Consider the following 19,618-nt stretch of genomic DNA (forward strand, 5'->3'; position numbering starts at 1 on the left):
TTTCTGTGGTGTGTCAGCCATCTCAAAAAGTACTACATAAAGTGCTGCCCTTCCTAGTGTCTTCTAATAGCGAGTCCGTGCAAATTACCATGTGCTGTGATCCTGGGTGGTGTGTTGCGAGAAGAGTAACCAAGGAGTTTGTCCCAAGCACTATTTGGTGGGCAGGGCTGTGATAGTATTTCAAATGTATGATCAAGGGCAGTCAGAGTGAACCCTCTGCAAATGGAGGCATGAAGGGCTCAAAGATTTATTCTTTCAGCTGTCAAATAATGTCCTTTACCCAGTGTGACCAACTTGATAGCAAATCTCAGCAGGTAGAAGGTTTTGCCTGCGGAGTGTTGACTACATCCCAGTGGTGCTAGGATGAAAGAGCAATAGCAAGTAAACACATTTTACATCTGAAAGAAATCACTAATATTTGCCAGACAGACTCAAGGGTAAGGGCTCTGGAACAGGATTTTACAGATGAGCTCATTGGAGTGACTGTCTTGGTAACAACTTTTCTCTGTTAAACCTGCTTCCACCAGGAAGAGAATCGCGGTTTCTTCTGCTGACTTACTGTCTTAAAGTGAATTGCTTTGCCTCTGTGTTTCGTGGGGAGGTTATAATTCTCATCTCTGACCTTGTGCGGTACTTGCTTGACGAGTACTTTTATGCAAATATAAATTCTTTGTATGCTCAAGAAGTTGATGCTACAGTCATTTAGAATCCTGTATTGCTGCTCCATGCTCTCATTGTGTGTGCTGGTGCAGAAATAGACTTGCCCTTTTTTGTCAAATACTCCCAATAGATTTGATACTGAAAGGACTGCCATTCAGCTGCTGGTTCAGACTTTTGGGGAGGGGTGCTTGATTTGTGCTCTCTTGACTGGTGCAGTATTAGGGCTCAGTGGGTAAATGTAGCTGCTTATCTTTTATATAGGTAAGTAATGAATGTGAGTCCTAATACTGCACCAGTCAAGAGAGCCCGAAGCAGCTGCTATTACCGTCCTGCGTCTGTACAGCCATATGGTACGCATAAACTGTAACGTTGTGTTCAAGGTAATTAATGCTGCAACTAATATTCTGAACTGTTTTTCTGTTGCTAAAAATCAGCAAAACTTGAGAATAAAAACAAGTGCGTTTAATGGGAATTAAAACCTTTTCTTATATTTCTACGATGCAGGTACAAAAATAATTATTGCCACAGTGACTGCTTGCATTCTAAATAAATTTGTACATATTATTGAGAAAAAAATCTAGTTAACTTTAAAATATGTAAGTTTTCTTGTCATTTAGGGTTCTGTGAAGCTGATCATCAAGAGGGTTGCAAATCATTGGCGGTTTCTATTTTCAGAGTTCCACATCCCAGAGTAATTTGCTTTAATTTCACCCAATTTAACCTATACTTCACACCATCACCATTCAGCTTTAATAGCTATGTTCTATGCATAAGAAAAGCAGATAAATGTCCACAATTAGACTGCAAGTGATTACAACTAGTTAGGGCTTTATGAAGACAAAACTTAAAGGGCTGTAGCACAAAACAAAGCCACAAAAGATGTCTGAAAAAATTCTTTCTTCTGAAGTCAAGGTTTACTACAGCATTTTATTTAATGTTTTTTGTACTTGATTTTGCTTATGTTGAAGATGTAGGCAGGTGCATCTTCTTCAACTGAAAATTACTCTGCTTAAAGAATATTAGGTTTGTGTTACAGGTGATTAATTTCACTTGAAATTAGCTTGCAAGGGAAAACATGCTAAACCTACTTTATTTGTTGGTTCTTTGTTAACACGTGCTACATTCAAGAAGCTGTAAAATGTTGACTCTGACAGTATTTTTGCCCTTCTAATCATGAGTATGCATAGTAAAATGTGCCATCATCAAAGTTTAATACATTCTATATAATGCTAAATGTACTTGTACTTCAGTCAGAAATTGCGTTATCTTTTACCATTTAAACCTTTATAATACTGATGATAGCATGTCAAGCCAGTCTAAGTACAGATATTATTTACGGTTTAATGTTTTTTGACACTTGTGGTCTTGTTTCATTTGATAGTTCAGAAAAATACCCTGCTTCTAGCCCCCCTACCCAAGTTACCCTATTTTATTTCTTTTTGTTCTCCCCCCCATTCCCACCCCAGTAAGTGGACAGATAGATATTATTGCTCATTTATATCAGGGCTTATAACAGGGTACGTATGTGTATTGCGATGTGCCATATCAATCTGTGACGAGCAGCTCTTTTTGATAATAGTCATTGAATGTATGCTGGAGAGGAAGTGCAAGCATCAATTATTCTCTAGGTCTGGTTTTTGGTGGTGTTATTAAACATTCTCTTATAGCTTATTGACAAAAAAAGGCTGGTCATTACCCTAAATACCAATGGGAGTTTCAGCTTGTGTTGCGGTTCAGATTCTGATCAAATTTTAAATATCCCTCTTAATTACAGCATAACATATACCAATGCAGTTGCTTAGCTTTTGTAAATGAATACAAGATGCTGGAATGCTGTTATGTGGAGCTTAATGTTAGCCAAGTATTTTGTTCCGTTTTGCTTTAAGGATAAAGATTATTAAAGAAATGAAGTGACTGATATATCAAATATAAATTAATATTGAAGGTGCTAATTAATTTCCATAATTGCAATTATGAGCAGAATAAAATAAATCTAGTAGTAGTATTTTGATTCGGTTTTTATCATCTTGGTGGGAGCTTGGACCACCGAGAAACAATAAAGTTTAGGCTATAGGCAGCTTCGGTTTTGTGTCAAACTAGTTTTATATGCTATATCATAAAACTTTCAGCCCAATCAGCAACTACATTTAAATACTGCAAATTGTGGCAGCAAAACAATAATTCTGCTGATTAGCCCCTTTCCATTTCTTGTAAGTGAACTGTTTATGCTGTTGAGTACCTTTTGAAAAAAGAAAAAGCCAAAACAGCCTTGATTAGTCAAGGAGTAATTGGATGACTTGATTTTAGCAAGAGAATGAATTGGTTGATGATAGCCTGTAACTAAGTGTAGTGGTTCTGTTCAGATGAATACATAACATACAGTCATCAGATCTTGACAGGTATAACATAAGCAATGCAAAAATCTCTGGAGGCTGAGAGGTAAATTTTGTCAGAGAATTTTGAAGCTGATTCTTGAAAGAAATGGCAAGAAATGTGCATGCCATTAGATGATACCATTTAAAATGTGGCATTTGTTACTGCTGTGCTGTATACATATTTAGCTGCTATTACTTTTGCTTGTGAAGAAAAGATGCAGTCCATGTGTCCCGATTGCCATTAAGACCTGACAGATGGACAGTTGGTCCCTGCTTTTCCTCTGGGGAAAAAACAGTCAGGTTTCACATCTTCCCAGCCAAGTCATTCAGCTTTCTGGATCTTTTTTATCTAGTACCACTTGAAAGCAAAGTGTGGAACCATCTATCATCATGTTACTACTTTAATGCTACTTCTAAAATATTTTTGGGCTCACCACACTTGGACCCAATCAGCCCAGATAAAGTGCTCAGCTGAAGACAAGTTCTTCCCAGAAACTGAGGAATCCTTTAGGTTTGGCCCTGCTGGCAGCAGAAGGAGGAGCTGGATGTGACAGTGATCATTTTGAAACTCCTCATTTCTAGTACCTTCAGATTAAGTCATTACTTTAGGTGCTGTTAGATGGAAAAATGAATTCTGATGCTGTGTTAGACTTTACTATTTTCCTGTCGTTTTAATAACAGTACCTGCATGCCACTGAAACATTATGGGAATTTACCACAGCAGATTTGCTACTTACAGCAAGCTTGATATTTCTAACTCTGTAGTTCTTTGTTCTTTTACACTAAAGAGAGTGGCAGTGGTGTATCATTCAAGCTAGAGTGCAAATGCATTGGCATTTTCTGTGAGATTATTTGAAAAAAGGCTTGTAGCTAGAATGCTTAAAATATAAACTTACGTTGTTGAATGGATTCAATCCAACTTTCTTTTGACTAACTTCTGATAAAAATATACTTTACCACTGGTGGGATGTGTGAGACACCAGAGAATTATTAATTTTTTAAAAAACAATGAAATTACCGATTAGGGGTTCCCAGTTGACTTTCCTGTATTGCTGTATGCTTAGCTTAGTTTATTGACAAGAAGCAGCTTCTTTGGGGAGTTTCTTGAAGTCTTATGCTGCTGCTTCAAATTCAGCATATTTTGGTGAGTGTTCCTTATTTTCAGCAGCCTGTGTTTCTACATAGTGCTCGATACCAACTACTTACACTACTGGTTATTCAGGGTTCATGGCCTGTGTCCACCTTGTCCATCTTGTTCGTCATACAGGTGTTACACTGTCTTTACTTGGACAGTGATATCATTCTTAGTCACCTATTCATTGTATTTTAAGATAGAGCCTTTAAGCTTTCTATTTTGTTGCTGTGTATGCTGGACAGAAGGAGTTATATCTTCCTAAGAAAAGAGAATTAAAGGCCTTGCTTGACAGGAATTTCTCTTGCTAGTAAAGCAAAGGCAGAGAGACATATTAATAAATAGCAATATACTGTTAACGATCTGTATCAGGTAAGAGTTGTAGATTAGTATTATAGTTATTGTTTTAATCTTTGTAAGCTGCAAATAATATATGCAATTGCTAGTATGTCCTATTTCTTGAATCAGTTTTACAACTCTATTTTTTTATTACTCCTTGACATTTTTATGTAAGCTGGTGTTTAAACCAGGGACTGGGCAAAATGTTATTCTGATAGTTTAACTTTGTTAATTTCTCACAGTTGTACTTTTTCCAAGAGATTTCATCTCTTGCACAGAGTTCTTGCTTGCTAAGTCTGCATTCAGCTCTGCAGACCAGAACTGAATTCCCTACAATGCATTTTGTGCTAGAGCATCATTACAAAGTAGGCTTGAGGCTGGTGTAGCAGATTGCCCAAGATACATCCCACACAGATACTGAGATGAAGTTATAACTAAGGCTCTTTCCTCGTAGAAGGAGTCTCTCTCCCTTTTCCTTTTCTTCTTCTGTGAGTATCCCCTTGTCTCACTGCTGGCTAGGCTGTCAGTCAGAGGCTGATCTGTTTTAGGTTGATGTCTGAAGTTGGCATTGACAAACCCTGAGCAAGAGATTCACAAATAAAGCTGAATCAATGCCTGTTACTTGTCAAGAAGAGTCTCTCAGTTTATGCCAAAATCTAGACATTAATGCCAGTTTGGCCTTTTGCATATACAAAATCTTATACCTACTGCTTCCTTATGAACTGTGGCTGTCTCAATGGGAAGAGAATTAAATTTATCTCCTCTAAGTGTGCCTGATAAGGGGGAAAAAAAATTTGCCATGATTTAATGGAGTTCCTGTCTATTTAGGAGGGAACTGTATGACCTATGTCAGCACACCCGTTGATAGGTTTTCTCCTTTCCAAGTTAGGAAAACGTACTTTTCCTCTAAATGTAGAACTGAAAATTTAAGCTCAAAATCAAATGTTTTAATGGAATACACAACTAGTGCTCATTTCTTCCATGGGAAGAGTCAAGCAATCCAGTGAGAAGGGGGTTGCCTCAAATGAGGAGTCTTCAGCTCAATAGAGGGACTCCTTACTTGACCAGGCCAGTTGACCATCAGCTGTTACCAGACATGGGTCTCTCGTCCTCAGTGTCACCTAAATGAGCTGCAGGATGGCTGCTGACGCCAGCATGAGGGTAGCTGGTGGGAGGAGGAGGCTTGAAGATGACTCTGGCAGAATGTTGAAGTGTCATGTCTGTGGGTTGAAGTGTTTAGTGGACTGAGAAGAGAACAGAGGTTCGGTTTTATAGGGGTGGAAAATTACACTGAGTTAATTGATTTTTGGATGAATAAAGAACTTTTTTTTTTTTTTTGTGAAAAGGATTGGGAAGATGTGAAGAAGTGAAGATAATTGCTGGAGAAGTATTACTGTTGTTCAAGCAAATGGCAAAATATATATGAGCTGTGTTTAGTTATTACTGATTAATTCACCTTACACTTGCTTTTTCAGAAAAACTTCATTCTTACCAAAGACCAAAACAAGGTCTTACAACTTTTTATTTGTATATTGTAAATGTGAGATATTTGTAGCCATGGAGCTTTTCTCCATGACTTCTCCATGTCTTGAACAGTGTGTGTGTGGGTTTTGTTGTTTTTTAATTCATGGACGCCAAATGCAGGAGGCAGATGTAAACCAACTTCAGATGTATTATTTGGATGGTAATGGACATTTTTTTTCTTCAGACAAGAAGGAAAGATAAACTTTTTTGGTTGCATAAATACTGATCATGTATTGGGAATGCTGGGTGGATAGACTTATTTGGTCTGTCTGGTGACATCTTCCTACTTTGTTTTCCTCCTTTTAATTTAGTATTTTCCATGTGAATCAGAACAGAACTGTTACATTATTTCTAGTATTTGTTCGTCTGAACAGCCCATGTCCGATTGGCTTAGGTGCACAGACACGGATTTATGGAAGGCAAAGGCTATGGTATCTCTTCCTTAATTTCCTGGCATTGGTGTGGCTTAGTGTAGTCAGTTTCCATTTGACAGAGCTGCCCATTCTCCCGGCACAGCCGGCGTCAGAGTTGGGGCTGTTGCTGGGGTGATTTTCCTTGTACCAAGGGAGCTCATGGGTGATCTTTGGAGAGAGACAGCTGATGGGAGAGGGGGGAATGTTTGGTAACCACTGTTTCAAAGACTTGAAGAAAATTTAAAGATTAAATAGGTTTTTATGAAAATTATTTTGACACTTAACTGTCAACAACATTTTAAACCTGTGTACCGTGTGTTTTGATGCAAAATCTTTATTGCTAAAATCACAGTTTTCAGTAAGTTAAAAGAAAAGATGAAGTTTAAGACGTTCATGACAACAAAAAACTCCCGATATTCTGTATGTCTGTTAAGGAACTGTTTGTAGTTTACCTTGTTTCCTATTTTATATTTAGTACAAGAAATACCTTGGGTTTTTTCTTCTTCTGTGTAAAAAATCAGTTGATTTTTATTTTGATGATACTAAAATAAAATTATTTTCATGCTTGATTTCTCAGGCAAATCTTTAATGTTACAGGGTAAGCATGCAAATACTCTAAAAATTGATCCAGGAATAAGTAATAAACTTTTTAATTGTTAATATTTTAATTTTTAAAATATTTATTGATTTGGGGAGGGTGTGTGGATGGGGTTTTTTTGGTGGCTTTTTTGTGGTTTTTTTTTTTTTTTCTTTCCCTGATGCTGCTTATCTGATAATTTAAATCCTAGCTGAATTATGTTGCCAGATTGTCTTCAGAAGGGCATGAAGTCAGCACACATGCTTCAGTAATATCTGGTTGTTTTACCCTTATGTTTCCAGTTGGCAATTTGAAATTATGGCTTCAACTGCACTTTAAATATGTGATAATAGCATGTGTTTCTAATAAGGGCCAGCACCATTTTGTTCAGATAGTGTGAATGGTTGTCACTCATATATGACAAATGCACCTTCATCTGCTTCTTTGATGGCCCCCTAAAAACCATACCCTCAAATCAGGCCGATGAAATTAGCTGCTGTGTAAATTGTGTGTCTGAGTGGTTCATTATCTAATCACCGTCAGAACCACAGTGATAAAGTAGATTGAAACAGGGACGAGGTCTGCCAGATGATTTCAGGCCTTTTTTTCTAAGCCCTGTTTCCCTTGGAAACACTAAGAGTCGTTCAGAACTTCACAATTCTTTGTCTAGTACTTGTTCTTTTCTTAATGCATAAAATTGGTCAGCCAGTGAGGGCTGCCAGGGTGATTTGTAAGGTTTTCTTTCCATTAGTCTTCTAGTCATTACTGTATGTATTAAAATATTCTGCGAAGTTCAATTTAGCTATGTTTGCTTCTGCTAGATTAGATACAGTGGTAACTATATTCAGGGAAGTGCTCTAGCCTGTTCCTATTTAGAAGAAACTCTTAATGATGTGTGAAGTGTGCTCCTGAAATGGCAAGGTGCTGTGCTCTGTACTTATCTGTGTAAAGCTTTAGAATTTGGAACTGATAGGTAAATTAACAGACTAAACCAGTATGATATAAAATATTGCAGCTGACACTGGTAAATGGGTAGTATGACAGACTTTACTTTTTCATTTCAAACTCTTGTGATGCTTAATGGTATTTGTAAATATATATTTCTTGTCCTTTTATCTTGATGTGTAATGTAAATGTTCTTCTGTTTTAGGAGCATTTGAAGACGACGATATCACTCACGTTGAAGGAAGTGTAGATCCTGTTCGTGACATTGAAATAATACACGAGGAACTTAGACTTAAAGATGAGGAGCTGATCCTGCAGAGTATAGACAAGCTTGAAAAAGTAGCTGTAAGAGGAGGGGACAAGAAATTGAAACCTGAATATGTAAGTATAAGTATATGATCTATAAAAGTTTGGTCATTAATTACTCTCTGTATTGAATTGAAGTTCTTGTATTGTTGGGTTTTGTTACTGATCTCCCACAGCTATAATATGAAACATTACTACTATTTTAATGTATTTTTTAAAGTAATTGTTATTATGGGTTGAAAAATTGTTAGCATGAATTATTTGATGTGTTGACAGTGCAAGATTTCATTGATAAAGCTAACTGTAATTTTTTAATTTAACTTGTTATTTTCTTGTTGACACAGCTTTATATAATTGCCAGTGCTTCATCAAACTTACATCAGTGTTTAGTTGTAGTTCCAAGTCCAGCAGTCATTTCGGAATTATTCTTGCTGTTAAGTTCTAGTCTGTTGCTACTAGTATTTCTGTAGCCACCAAGTGAATATATTTTCTTGGTATGATTGGAGTTTGTGTCTTATAGCACATGTTAAGTAAAGGCTGCTAGTTGAAATAGTTTTAGAATATTGTGGAAAACTGCTTAAATGAGCTCAGTTATCCCAGGGTAGTAGTGGTCTTCCTTTGTAAATTAGAAATGTGCCATAATTACAAACTTCAAAGTGTATTTTTGTAAATGATCTTTTTACTGCCACTTGACTTTTGAGTCTGCTACACTTTGCCAGTAGTCTAGTTATTAATTTTTCTTTCTTTCATTAATCTTCTATAAATATTTCAGGTGGTATACAAAGTACATTCTCTATTACAGCAGTGTATCGGTGTGGAAGTAGACTATTTATGCTTAACGATTAAGTACTAAAAAATACTCTTTTCTCCCATGGCTTTTTGGATGGCAAGTAGTAAGAAAAACATTGTTATATCAGTGCTGGTGTTTTAGTTTATCAGCACTGAAGTGCAATTAATTTTGTTGGCCCTACCTAGCGCTTGGAAGTAAATAGGAACTGAAAGTGGACATCCCTCTCCAAAATGTTCGTGATGCAGTGTTAAAAAGCACTTGTTGGTGAAGAATTAGTCTTTGTCTGGCTTGAAAAGTATTTTATTCTGTGATTGGTCTAAGCCAGAAAAAATAGCTATTGCTGGATGATTTGAAGGCTTTCATGTAAGCCCAGAGAGAGAGAGAGAGAAGGAGCTATACTTCATTTAAGGTCTTACCTGACATGGGTCAGCTCAGCCCTGGGTACATGTGGGCAGTGATTTTTATCTTTTACAAAAGGTTGCACCCGCTTAGAGGAACAGTGCAGCTTATGCCTACAGTTTCAAATAACATCCACACAATCTTTCACCTTTTAATTCATCTTAAAGAGGCAAGGAAAAATCCTGTCTGTAGTGAATCCGAAGTAAAATTTAGCCTCAGGCTGAACTTTGGTATGAGGTGATGAAAATGAAGAGTGTTGCGATGCTGTTATGCCCCAGTCTTGGCTGCTCTTGCTTACTTTCTTGTGCAGCTCTCTTTGGAAACAGCTTTGCTTGGCTACTCTAGATGGAGAAATTCTTGTCCAGTTTTTGAGTATGCCTTCATACAAAGTATGAAACCTTTGAGGGTTTCATATCATACTCTGTTCTTCCTGAGCTAAGGAAGAGGTCAACGCTTTTGTGATTGCAATGAGACATAACTGAAGTGTGTTTTAAATAAAAGTCAGAATAGTCATCATGTAACTTAATGGGTGGTAGGTACAGTTACTGTTGTATGACAGAGCTGCTCTTATTTTTTAACTACAGGAAGTTGGTATGTGTTTGAAAACAGAAAATGTCAGTTTATTCTTAAATCAAGGGAGACAGTAAATAAAAACCTCAAATCTAGAAAAGCAATTTAAATTAATTAAAGAAAACTTTAAAATCTGTATTATTTAATGTCGTGACCCAGCTTCAGTTTCTCATCCTTCTCTTTGTCTCTTCCTTCAGTTTCTTAACTGTTACTTCATCTGTAGTTCACCTGTCAAAATGACTTTGTCATAGTGTGTTTGTAACTTGCTGTGATTCCTTGGGGTTTTTTTATCCTTTCTTTTTGAAGGAAGGTACAGAAAACACCAGATTCTTGAAGTTGTGTTGCTCTGCCAGTTCTGTTCTCAGTAACAGCTGTTACACTTGACCAGTCTCAGCTGAGTTTGTCAGCAACAATAGAGGTTTCAAAGGCATTAAATTCCTTTGTCTCACGGAAAGGGATGGCTGAACAGAGTGGAGAGGCACAAATTAATGTTCCCCTTGAGACAAAGGCTGCACGAAGGAACTACAGTCACTAGGGAATCTCTTCAGGGAAGTGCTGTGGGGCACGTCTGTGAGTCCAGCTGATATTGGACCTTCTTGCTTGTCTTCCTTTGTGACTTGTATGCTTGAATTGTAACATAGACAGTAGACCTTTAGTAAATGGACTTTTTAAATGGTAAAAGCCTGAGGAAGCTTTGCCTGATTACTTTTCCTGGTAAATCAATCCTTATGTCTAGTTGCACAGTTTCTACAAGCAATTTGTGTAGTTGTAATATTGTAATGAATTCTTGGGCTTTTCTAGCCGCTAGATGGGTTTATTTAGATGTTCAGCTGGAAGGTTGTGAGGCACTGCTGTATGGTTTGCTTTGCCAGTTTTCCTTTAACGTTTTGTGTTGCAGAAAAGGCCTGTGGTTGTGTTTATGTAATATACTCTGTGATTAGCTGTGTGGTAAACAATTTATTGGTCTGGAAGAGAAACCGTATGGCACTGGTGAAAAAAAAACAGTTAAAGATTATGCCTCTCTAAAGCAGTAACCAAATGTTAGGAGTGTATTTTGGCTGTGTTGTGGTTTAACCCTGGCTGGTAACTAAGTACTACACAGCCGCTTGCTCACTCCCTGCTCACCCAGAGGGACGTGAAGGAGAATCGGAAAGGAATATAAAACTTGAGGGTTGAGATAAGAGCGATTCCATAAGTAAAGCAAAAGCCACACATGCAAGTAAAGCACAACAAGGAATTTGTTCTCTGCTTCCCATGGGCAGGCAGGCGTTCAGCCATCCCCAGGAAAGCTGGGCTCCATCATGCGTAACAGTAACACTGGATGGCCCCCACTTCCTCCTTCTTCCCCCAGCTTATATACTGAGCATGACATCCCATGGTATGGAATGTCCCTTTGGTGAGTTGGAGTCAGCTGTCCTGGCAGTGTCCCCTCCCAATTTCCTATGCCCCAATAGCTTTCTTGCTGGCAGGGCCCAAGAAGCTGAAGTGTCCTTGGCTGAGTATACCCAGCAACAACCAAAACCATCACCGTGCTACTGGCATTGTTCTCACACCAAATTCAAAGCACAGTGCTGCACCGGCTACTAAGAAGAAAATTAACTCTGTCCCAGCTGAAACCAGGACAGGCTGTACTTCCTGAATCTGTTGCATTTTGCAGTTAGAGACAGTATAGACTGGAATTTATACTTTTTTTCCAAACAGGTTGTCTTGGAAAAAAAAAAAAGGGGGAGGGCAAGAGGAGGGAGGGGCTGGGAGAGAACCCAGAATTTGCCTCTTTACCAGTGGGATACATAATCGCAGAATGGTCAGGGTTGGAAGGGACCTCTGGGGGTCATCATAATGCTAATATTCTGTTCTTTGCCATAGCAGAGGTGTGCAACAAACATCTCTTGTCTGTGCTCTGAGTGTTCCCAGTCATTTTCCCTTTGGGGAAAACTAGGAGGTTACAAGGGAAAAAAATGTGGTATTTGTAGGGATTTTGGGTTTTGTTTTTGTTTCGTTTTTAAGACACAATGTTAAAATCTTAGTGTTTCTCTTTTTCATTGTTTTCCCTTTCTCATCCTTTTGGGAGTCATTTAAGGTAAAGACATTTGAGACTTTCTTAGGAGTTTTAACTGGTTGAGAATTATGAAAATTCTGTCATTCATTCAGATGAAGATATTGCAAGCTTTCTTACCTGTATTGCTTTCAGACCTTTCACTGGCTTGCTTTCCCCTGCTGAACAAAAACATCTAGCACTTGAATTGCATTTTTTCGTTTCTTCGTACTTTTTTTGAGAGCACTTTGAGATCCGTTGAGGAAGAGCACTATATAAGGTTAGGGAAAGAAGAAGGTGAGGAAAGAAAAGAAATAATATTGATCTTAGTCAAGTATGTTTTTCCTTTGGTAGTTGGCTGAATATAATGAATAGCCTTAATATGAAAGCTAAGGAAAAGTTACTGATTTCAGAGGGGTTGTAATCACCATGTGACCTGTGTAAACTTACTGTTGCCATCAAAGGGGATTTCACTGTGTATTTCATGGAACATAATTGAAAGTAGAAGTCATTTTTATTTATAAATATGAATTGTCATCTTTAGAGGATTCTCTATATCACTAAGCCTCCACAACTGTAACTTGATAGCCTGAAATCTCCAAAAGGTTTAGGAGAAGAGAAGAAAATGATTGGTCTGCGTCAGTCAACAGTTCTTAAATCTGAGATTTGTATTTGATTGCCCACCTTCTCACACCTGTGTTCTAACATGTTAATTGCAATTTTTCCTTCCTGTAAGCCCACATTGCATTCAATTGGTAAGTTCACCTTTGTGTAGTGACCTGGCTTTGCAGTTGAATACGGTGTTAACTGTTTGTCCTGTCTCTCAGAGAATTGATTTCCCAGTCCCCTGTCAGCAGAAATAGAATAGCCAACTGCTCTTAAGGATCCATCAATGAAATAATTTTCAAGTTCTACTTAAAAATCAATGACACAATATGGTTCAATCCAAGATGAGCAACATGTAATGTTGACATAGGCTTGGAAGAGCTTCCTTTACATGTGTGATTTTTGTCTGTTTTGCAAGTGTTCTCACTGCCTTCCTAGAAATGACTGTCTGCTTTTACCTAAGGGTATTATTCTTTCAGACTCAGTATACCTTTAAATATTATTTTGGCTATAACCTTCTAAAGAGATATTATAGAATAAAAATACCCCTGCTATTTGCATGTATTAAACCAGTGCAAATATAATTTCAGAAAGTAATCAGAGTAATTTTGATTTTATATTTTAAATCTGCCTGGTGCTGGTATCTGCAGAGACATGAGAAAGATGCTGAGTTAAACTTTATTATTAGCTTATTATTCATCTGTCATTTTGGCTAGCAATAGATTTCAAAGTAGAAGTAAAATATGCATAAATTTTTAGATGAGAATGTACATATTTTAAAATTTGTTTTAAAGATACATATTTCTTAATCTATGTGTTTTTCAGTCCTGGAGACAGAAGTCTTCAAATTAATATAATATAATATAGTTAAGTGAACATTATTGCAGAATTCTTTTCTAGTATCCTTCCCGTGTGATTCAGTTCTAGTCCTTAGAGGTTGACCCTCTGCAGCAAATAGCTATTCCTTAAGCCCTTTGTTAGTGCACTGAATCTTGAATTCCAGCACAGAATAAATCTTAGTGATAATGGTATTGTGATTTATATATCTGAACACAAGAATATTATTTATAGTTGAGTTCGCGCAGATTATTGATGTTAGTGATATAAAGACAAAATCTTTGGGTCAGCTTCAATGTCCGCAGTGTTTGAGCTTCAATTGAAGACTGGAAGGTCATCATTTGCAGTAGATCAGGATCAATGTTCACTGCATTTGAACTTATAGTTTTCAGCTGAAAGGGGTGCTTTTACAAGTCCTGTGAGAGATCTAAATTCCATTGTTAAAATCCATCAAATTTACAGTAAGACTAGTTTTTCAGCTCAAAATTTTGTAAGAGCAAAAGTAATTGCAATTATGAAAAGAAAGTTTAAAGGCTCCTTTTTAATGTAATGGTACCAGAACCATCTAGTGCATTTATAACTTACATGAAAGGCATCAAGCTTTGTTTTGTTCCTGCCATGGGCGATGTACTAAAAATGGATACAGTGACCATAGGTATAGAGTCTTAAGTATCTGTTGGCATTTATGTACTCTGAAGAAAAAACCAAAATCTTCCTAATGATGTTTTAAATAACTTTAATCCCTTCCTTCTTCCTCCCTTCCATTTAACATTTTGCTGCTGTCCTAATGATACAGTAACTGTTTGAAAGATTCTTTTTGTTCATTTAAAATTACTGATAATGGTGTAGGAAATACTTGGCAAACAGCAGAAAGCTGGTGGATTCAGGTTCTTCTCATTACCAATATATACTAGGTGAAAACAGTGAAAATCTTTTCTTCCTGCAATATTCTGATGAATGGGATGGTGCTGAGCAGAATGCACTGACCTCGTGCTGCAAGTGCTTGCCAGAGTTCTCACGGATGGATGAACTCTTATTTCCTCTAACTGATGATGTCAGTTGGGAATTTTCACCTTTCTTTTGTTCCAAGTTGAAGATAAATATAGCAATGAATTGTTTGGGTCTGTGTCCTCCCCCTTCCCCCCGGTTTCTTTGGTCTCCTTTCGTGAGGAGAGTTTGAGAAGCCAGTTTGTTCCACTGGCGATTGGAGAAAAGCAGCAGTGTACATGTATGCTGTTGACATACTTTCTGCCCTTGGCTGTTATAATTAGTAACTTAAATGTTAAATCATAGGGAATGGAGAAAATATTTATATTCTTAATGCATATAATTATGCCTAAAATCTTTAGTGGACCATTTACTATGTTTAATGTGGTATTTAGAGGAAATTAAAGTTCATTCTGGAGAACATTTTGAATGTAACAGGAAAATATTCATGGCAGATGTTTGTGAATTAATCAGTAGTAAAGCCTGACTTAAAAGTACATAATGTGTAAATATACATTTGGATTTCTTTTGGTATTGTCAGTAGACAAAGAGAAGTCAATGCTTACATACTTTCTGTCAAGGCTGATCTTTCCTATGTAGATTTGAACAGTGGCTTAAAGTGATTACTTTTGTAAATAACATCTCTGGGTATGTCTAGATCCAAGCCATGGTGTAATTTTAAAATACTACATACATACACCACAATAACTCCATATATGAATAGTTCTAGTCTGAAAAAGACAACTTCTTCAGTTGGCTTTTATTCACATCTAAAACAAATGCATTCACACTTGGGTATATTTGGAAATGTGTGGGTAGACTAATGCAGTAAGAAAAGTTTAGAGGAACTCTGCAGAAGATGTTTCATTTTACTTTTCAGTGCAATTTCCCTGTTCTGAGTTTTTGAACTGCCAGAAATCATTTGTAGATAGACTGCTTTTTGTATTCTTGCCTGCTTTTTTCTTTGAGAAGCTACAAGTGGCTATATAATTGTGTGTAATGCCTTAGAACCCACAAAGATGACCGACACAGGAGAATTTGGGGATTATTGATGCTTGTAGGATGTTTTGGGTGAAAGTACTTGCTGTGGCTCATAAACATTATTGGCATCTAGCTCTGAGTAAATCTTGTATCATGTGCAGCTTGTACTGGCTCTGTTAGCAGGTATTGAGTAGAAGAAAAGATAATACACTTGTCCTAAATCCATTACTTCTTCCATTGTATTTTTATTAAAGTCAGTGAGCAAGGGAATTGTAAGAGATTAGACATTGTTTTGTACCACAGAGGAGTTCATTGTGACTCCAGTTGATGCAGTACCTGACTTGTTCTCTTTCTTGCACCCAGCTGCTACAGCTTATTTAAGCACTTTAACAGAATTGAAAAACATGATATAACTTTTTTTTCCTCAAAATGGCAAGATTTGTCTTAAATGTCCTTTAAAAATACCATGGTTTCTAACCATTGTTTTCACAATAAAGTCTTACTTTGTCACTTCAGCCTCGCTCTTTTGAATTGCCAGAAAACTTCCAGGAAAAGCAGAGTGCTGAGGCTATGCTAAATAGAACTGGAAAAGATTTCCAAGGAAAGCTGTGAACGGAAGGACTGTGGGCATGGTGCACACCGTACACCTTGCATTAACAGGGAAATAAGTGCGCACACAGTGAATTGTTTTTGGTGCAGCACAGCTTAACTAGTTATGAGCACTCTTTACCTCAAATAGCATAGTTCTCTATCAGTATCTGAAAAACCATCAGAGCTATATTGAAGGCTAGGTGGAATACTAATTATTCCCTAATTTGATCTCTTGCATATTCCAGTTTAATCCTCAAAATTGTGGTTAAAGCGGAATGTATCTCCCAGAGGAAAAACCCTAATGTTTAAATATTTTCTAGCTAGAGAGAAATTACTGTAACTTGCATAAGCTGCGCCAGGGATTAATTATCTTTACTGTTTAGCAGTAAGATGCAGCTTTAGTCTGTATTTGTCAAGCATCAACTTTCAGCCATTTGATTCTGTATGCTATTGTGAAAAACCCTGTACCATGTGAGGTTTTTTTATTAGATACATATATGTGAAATGCAATGAGAATAAAAGAGTAAGATTTAAGCACTTTAAAAACCATATTTTGCTCCAGATTTTCATTATTTCGACAGAGATAAATGTAGCATTACTCACATTGGCCATTAGTCTATTTATATATACAAAGATTATGTTAGTCTTTTAGTTACAGTACAGTTCATTTGCTTGTGACCCTCAAAGTCTTCTGTCATTCTTGCAAGGAGGGGAAGTCCCCTACATGGTAAATACTGTATCCCCCCTCCATTATCCCCCACCCAGCAAGTGTATGAATTTGAATTTATTGTTTTGAAAAACATTGTTTGCTTTCACTAAATCTGTCTAGCAGTTCTGGTCACTACACACATGATTTATGTTGTTAGTAATTTACTATTCTCAGAATCCGTGTCATTAATGTGCTCTTTTTTTAGGCTGTTGATGAAAGATGATAACTAGTGAAATGCAAGCAATTTGTTTGGAGTGCCACTGGAAACACAGCCATTGGATTGTCTATTTGCAGTTACATTCTGAGACCTACTGGTTAGGTGGTGTTGACTCCATTTAGCGTGTGCAGTGTTTGTTGAATTAAATACCTTGTGCCACTGAACCAGATTCCTTAGGGAGCTCTGACTATATTAATTATCCAATACTGCCTTTGTTATTGATGTGCTATGCTGTTGGACTTCTGTGAAAATGAGAGGAGCTAACTAAGAGCTGCGGGTAATGTTTTAGATACCTCTTAGAGCTTTTCTGAGAAGCAGAGCAGTGAAAATGATAGAATTCTGGACAATTGGAACATTTTAATAAAAAGTATTTAGCTGCTTTTGAAGTGTTTATGGGGGCTTGTCAATTATTACATCTTGCAAGTTTTGAAGGGAATGATTGAGGTGCAGAGAAACACTCTATACTTGCCAGAAACTTCTCCCTTGGGGTGGGGGGGAGCCAGCCTACTCTACCACAGTTACTCCCTGTAGTAGCAAAGACTTTTGCACTGCCTGCAGGATCACGGAGAATTCACTTGCACTTTGAAGTGTGAAGTGATAATCCTTACAACTGCTTACTTCTTTATTAAATTTGCGGAAGTTAATTACGTGCCCTGCTAATTTACAACAAAAAAATCACAATTCTCTGATGCCAAGTAGGCAAGTGAGTTTTCCAAGCTTTAGTTTAGTCCCTCATGCTGTAAGAAGAATTTGGCATTGGCACACATTATTACTATCATCCATCCAGAGAGTTTATTAATGTATGCACATTTTTCTACACAGTAGTGTCTCATGAGCATGTCATGATAAATCTCCTAAATGCGATTTAAATGTATTCCTTTATAGTGTTTTATACTGTTGGGACTTACCGTTAAAAGTCCTGCTTAGCATTTGTGGGTTGACTACTTGCCACCTTTGGAAAACGAGAGCAGGACATAAATTAAAATAAAGGTATTGCATATGGCTAAATATACTAAGTATTCACATGCACTAAATACGTTGCCAAGGTTATAGTCAGAAATTAACTGATGTTTAAAACAGCAGTATTTGATATTCATGAAGTTTGCTGTATTTCATATGCCTTGACAACTGTAAGTAAATTGGATTTTGGAGGGGGTTTTGGTGGCTTTTTAAATGGTGCTTGCTGTAATGTTGCTAGCTTAAAAACAGAACAGGAATACCCCTTTCATCAAACAAGGAGAAGTGGATCATTCTGCAGGTGACAGATTGACCTGGAAGTGTGCAACTGGGGAGGCCAGATCTAATGAAGTAAAGTGGATCATTGCTCTGTATTTTGTTATTAAGCATCTCTCAGTTAACTCGAAGAGTGATTAAATGTGTTTAAATGACTGTTACAGTGATAGTGAAGATAAAAAGGTCAGTTCATACTCTTTCACCAGGCCTAAACAGAAGTGATTAATAAAACTAAAACCAGTGCTACATGAGAGATAACATAAAAACGTGCTTTTTGTGTGTGTACTTAGAGTATTGGGGCAGCTGAGTGTAAAAGAAATATGCAGAAATAGTTGCTTTTCTTCATATTGTCATTAGTATAATTTCTTTTGAGGGGGTCATATTAAATCTCATTTAAATGGGACAACATCTTGATGCAGGGGAGTAGGAGTTCATCTATCTTTTTGTTTGTTTTTGTTTCTGGACTGTCTGCCTTACATTCTGTGTGCTGTGTCTGCCCAGATAGTCCTTCAGAGAAATTCTTTGTCTTACTGCCTCACCAGCTTCAGGTATAATTGCTGTATTTGCTTGTAAGTTTCCATCCTTCTTTCTAAAGAAAGTTTTCCAATACTTTGCCAGCTTCTCTGTAAAACCAAAATAAAATTGCAAGTATACAGCTGTCAGTTCTCGCCAGCATGTTCAGTTGTTGGTCAGCCTTCCCTGCGGAAGTTAGCCACGTAATTACTCTTTTAGAACAACAGTTGCAAACAGCATCATCAGGTGCCTAAATGAGAACTCTGAAAAATTAGGTCTGTGCCGAAACGAGTTTAGGTGTGTCACTGTAGGTAGCAGATGAATGTGGAAGAGAAGTTCTGATTGGCAACTATGTGCTTAGATGGGCTTTAGAAAGAACAGAGTTTATTTGCTGTGTTGATACTTGAAATTTTCTGGAGGTTCTGCATTATGTAGCTACCCTTACAGTGTGATTAAAAAACATTTCATTGCTGCTTAAGCCTAAAAGATTGGCTTTGATAACTTGTGCTATAATGTTTTCTCTGTCAGGTTTTTATCGACTCCAATTTATATGCAATAACACATTGCTGTTAGGGGGAACTGTCATGTCAAAAGCCATGTGGGAGGTGCCTATGGAATTATTTTAAACCCCCAAATAGTGTGTAATCGGAATTCCTTCACTGCTGAACAGGAATCTTGGGAGTTTGTGTTGATTTTTAAATATCTATTTAAACAAAAGCTGAGGATAAAGATCTTAAATGAAAAGTACCTATTGGTAGAATTGCTTCCCTTATCTTGTTTATACTGTTTAATTAAAAAATAAAAAGCACATGGGGTTAAAGATAAGATGGTACCACTGTTTTCTTCTTTATGTGTAATCTTGTTGCATGTCTCTACATA

General features: G+C 37.1%; 1 protein-coding gene across 2 annotated transcripts in view; it reads left to right on the forward strand.

The window, feature by feature from the left end:
• Nucleotides 1–19,618, forward strand: part of OLA1 (Obg like ATPase 1) — a 103,739-nt gene that overhangs the window by 41,096 nt on the left and 43,025 nt on the right. For both annotated transcript variants that reach the window (XM_055812067.1, XM_055812068.1), the window contains one exon: nucleotides 8,171–8,346. In XM_055812067.1, the coding sequence (XP_055668042.1) occupies nucleotides 8,171–8,346 (176 nt within the window). The remainder of the gene's footprint in view (nucleotides 1–8,170; nucleotides 8,347–19,618) is intronic.

This window comes from Falco peregrinus, chromosome 8 (genome assembly GCF_023634155.1).
Source record: "Falco peregrinus isolate bFalPer1 chromosome 8, bFalPer1.pri, whole genome shotgun sequence".
NCBI lineage: Eukaryota > Metazoa > Chordata > Aves > Falconiformes > Falconidae > Falco > Falco peregrinus.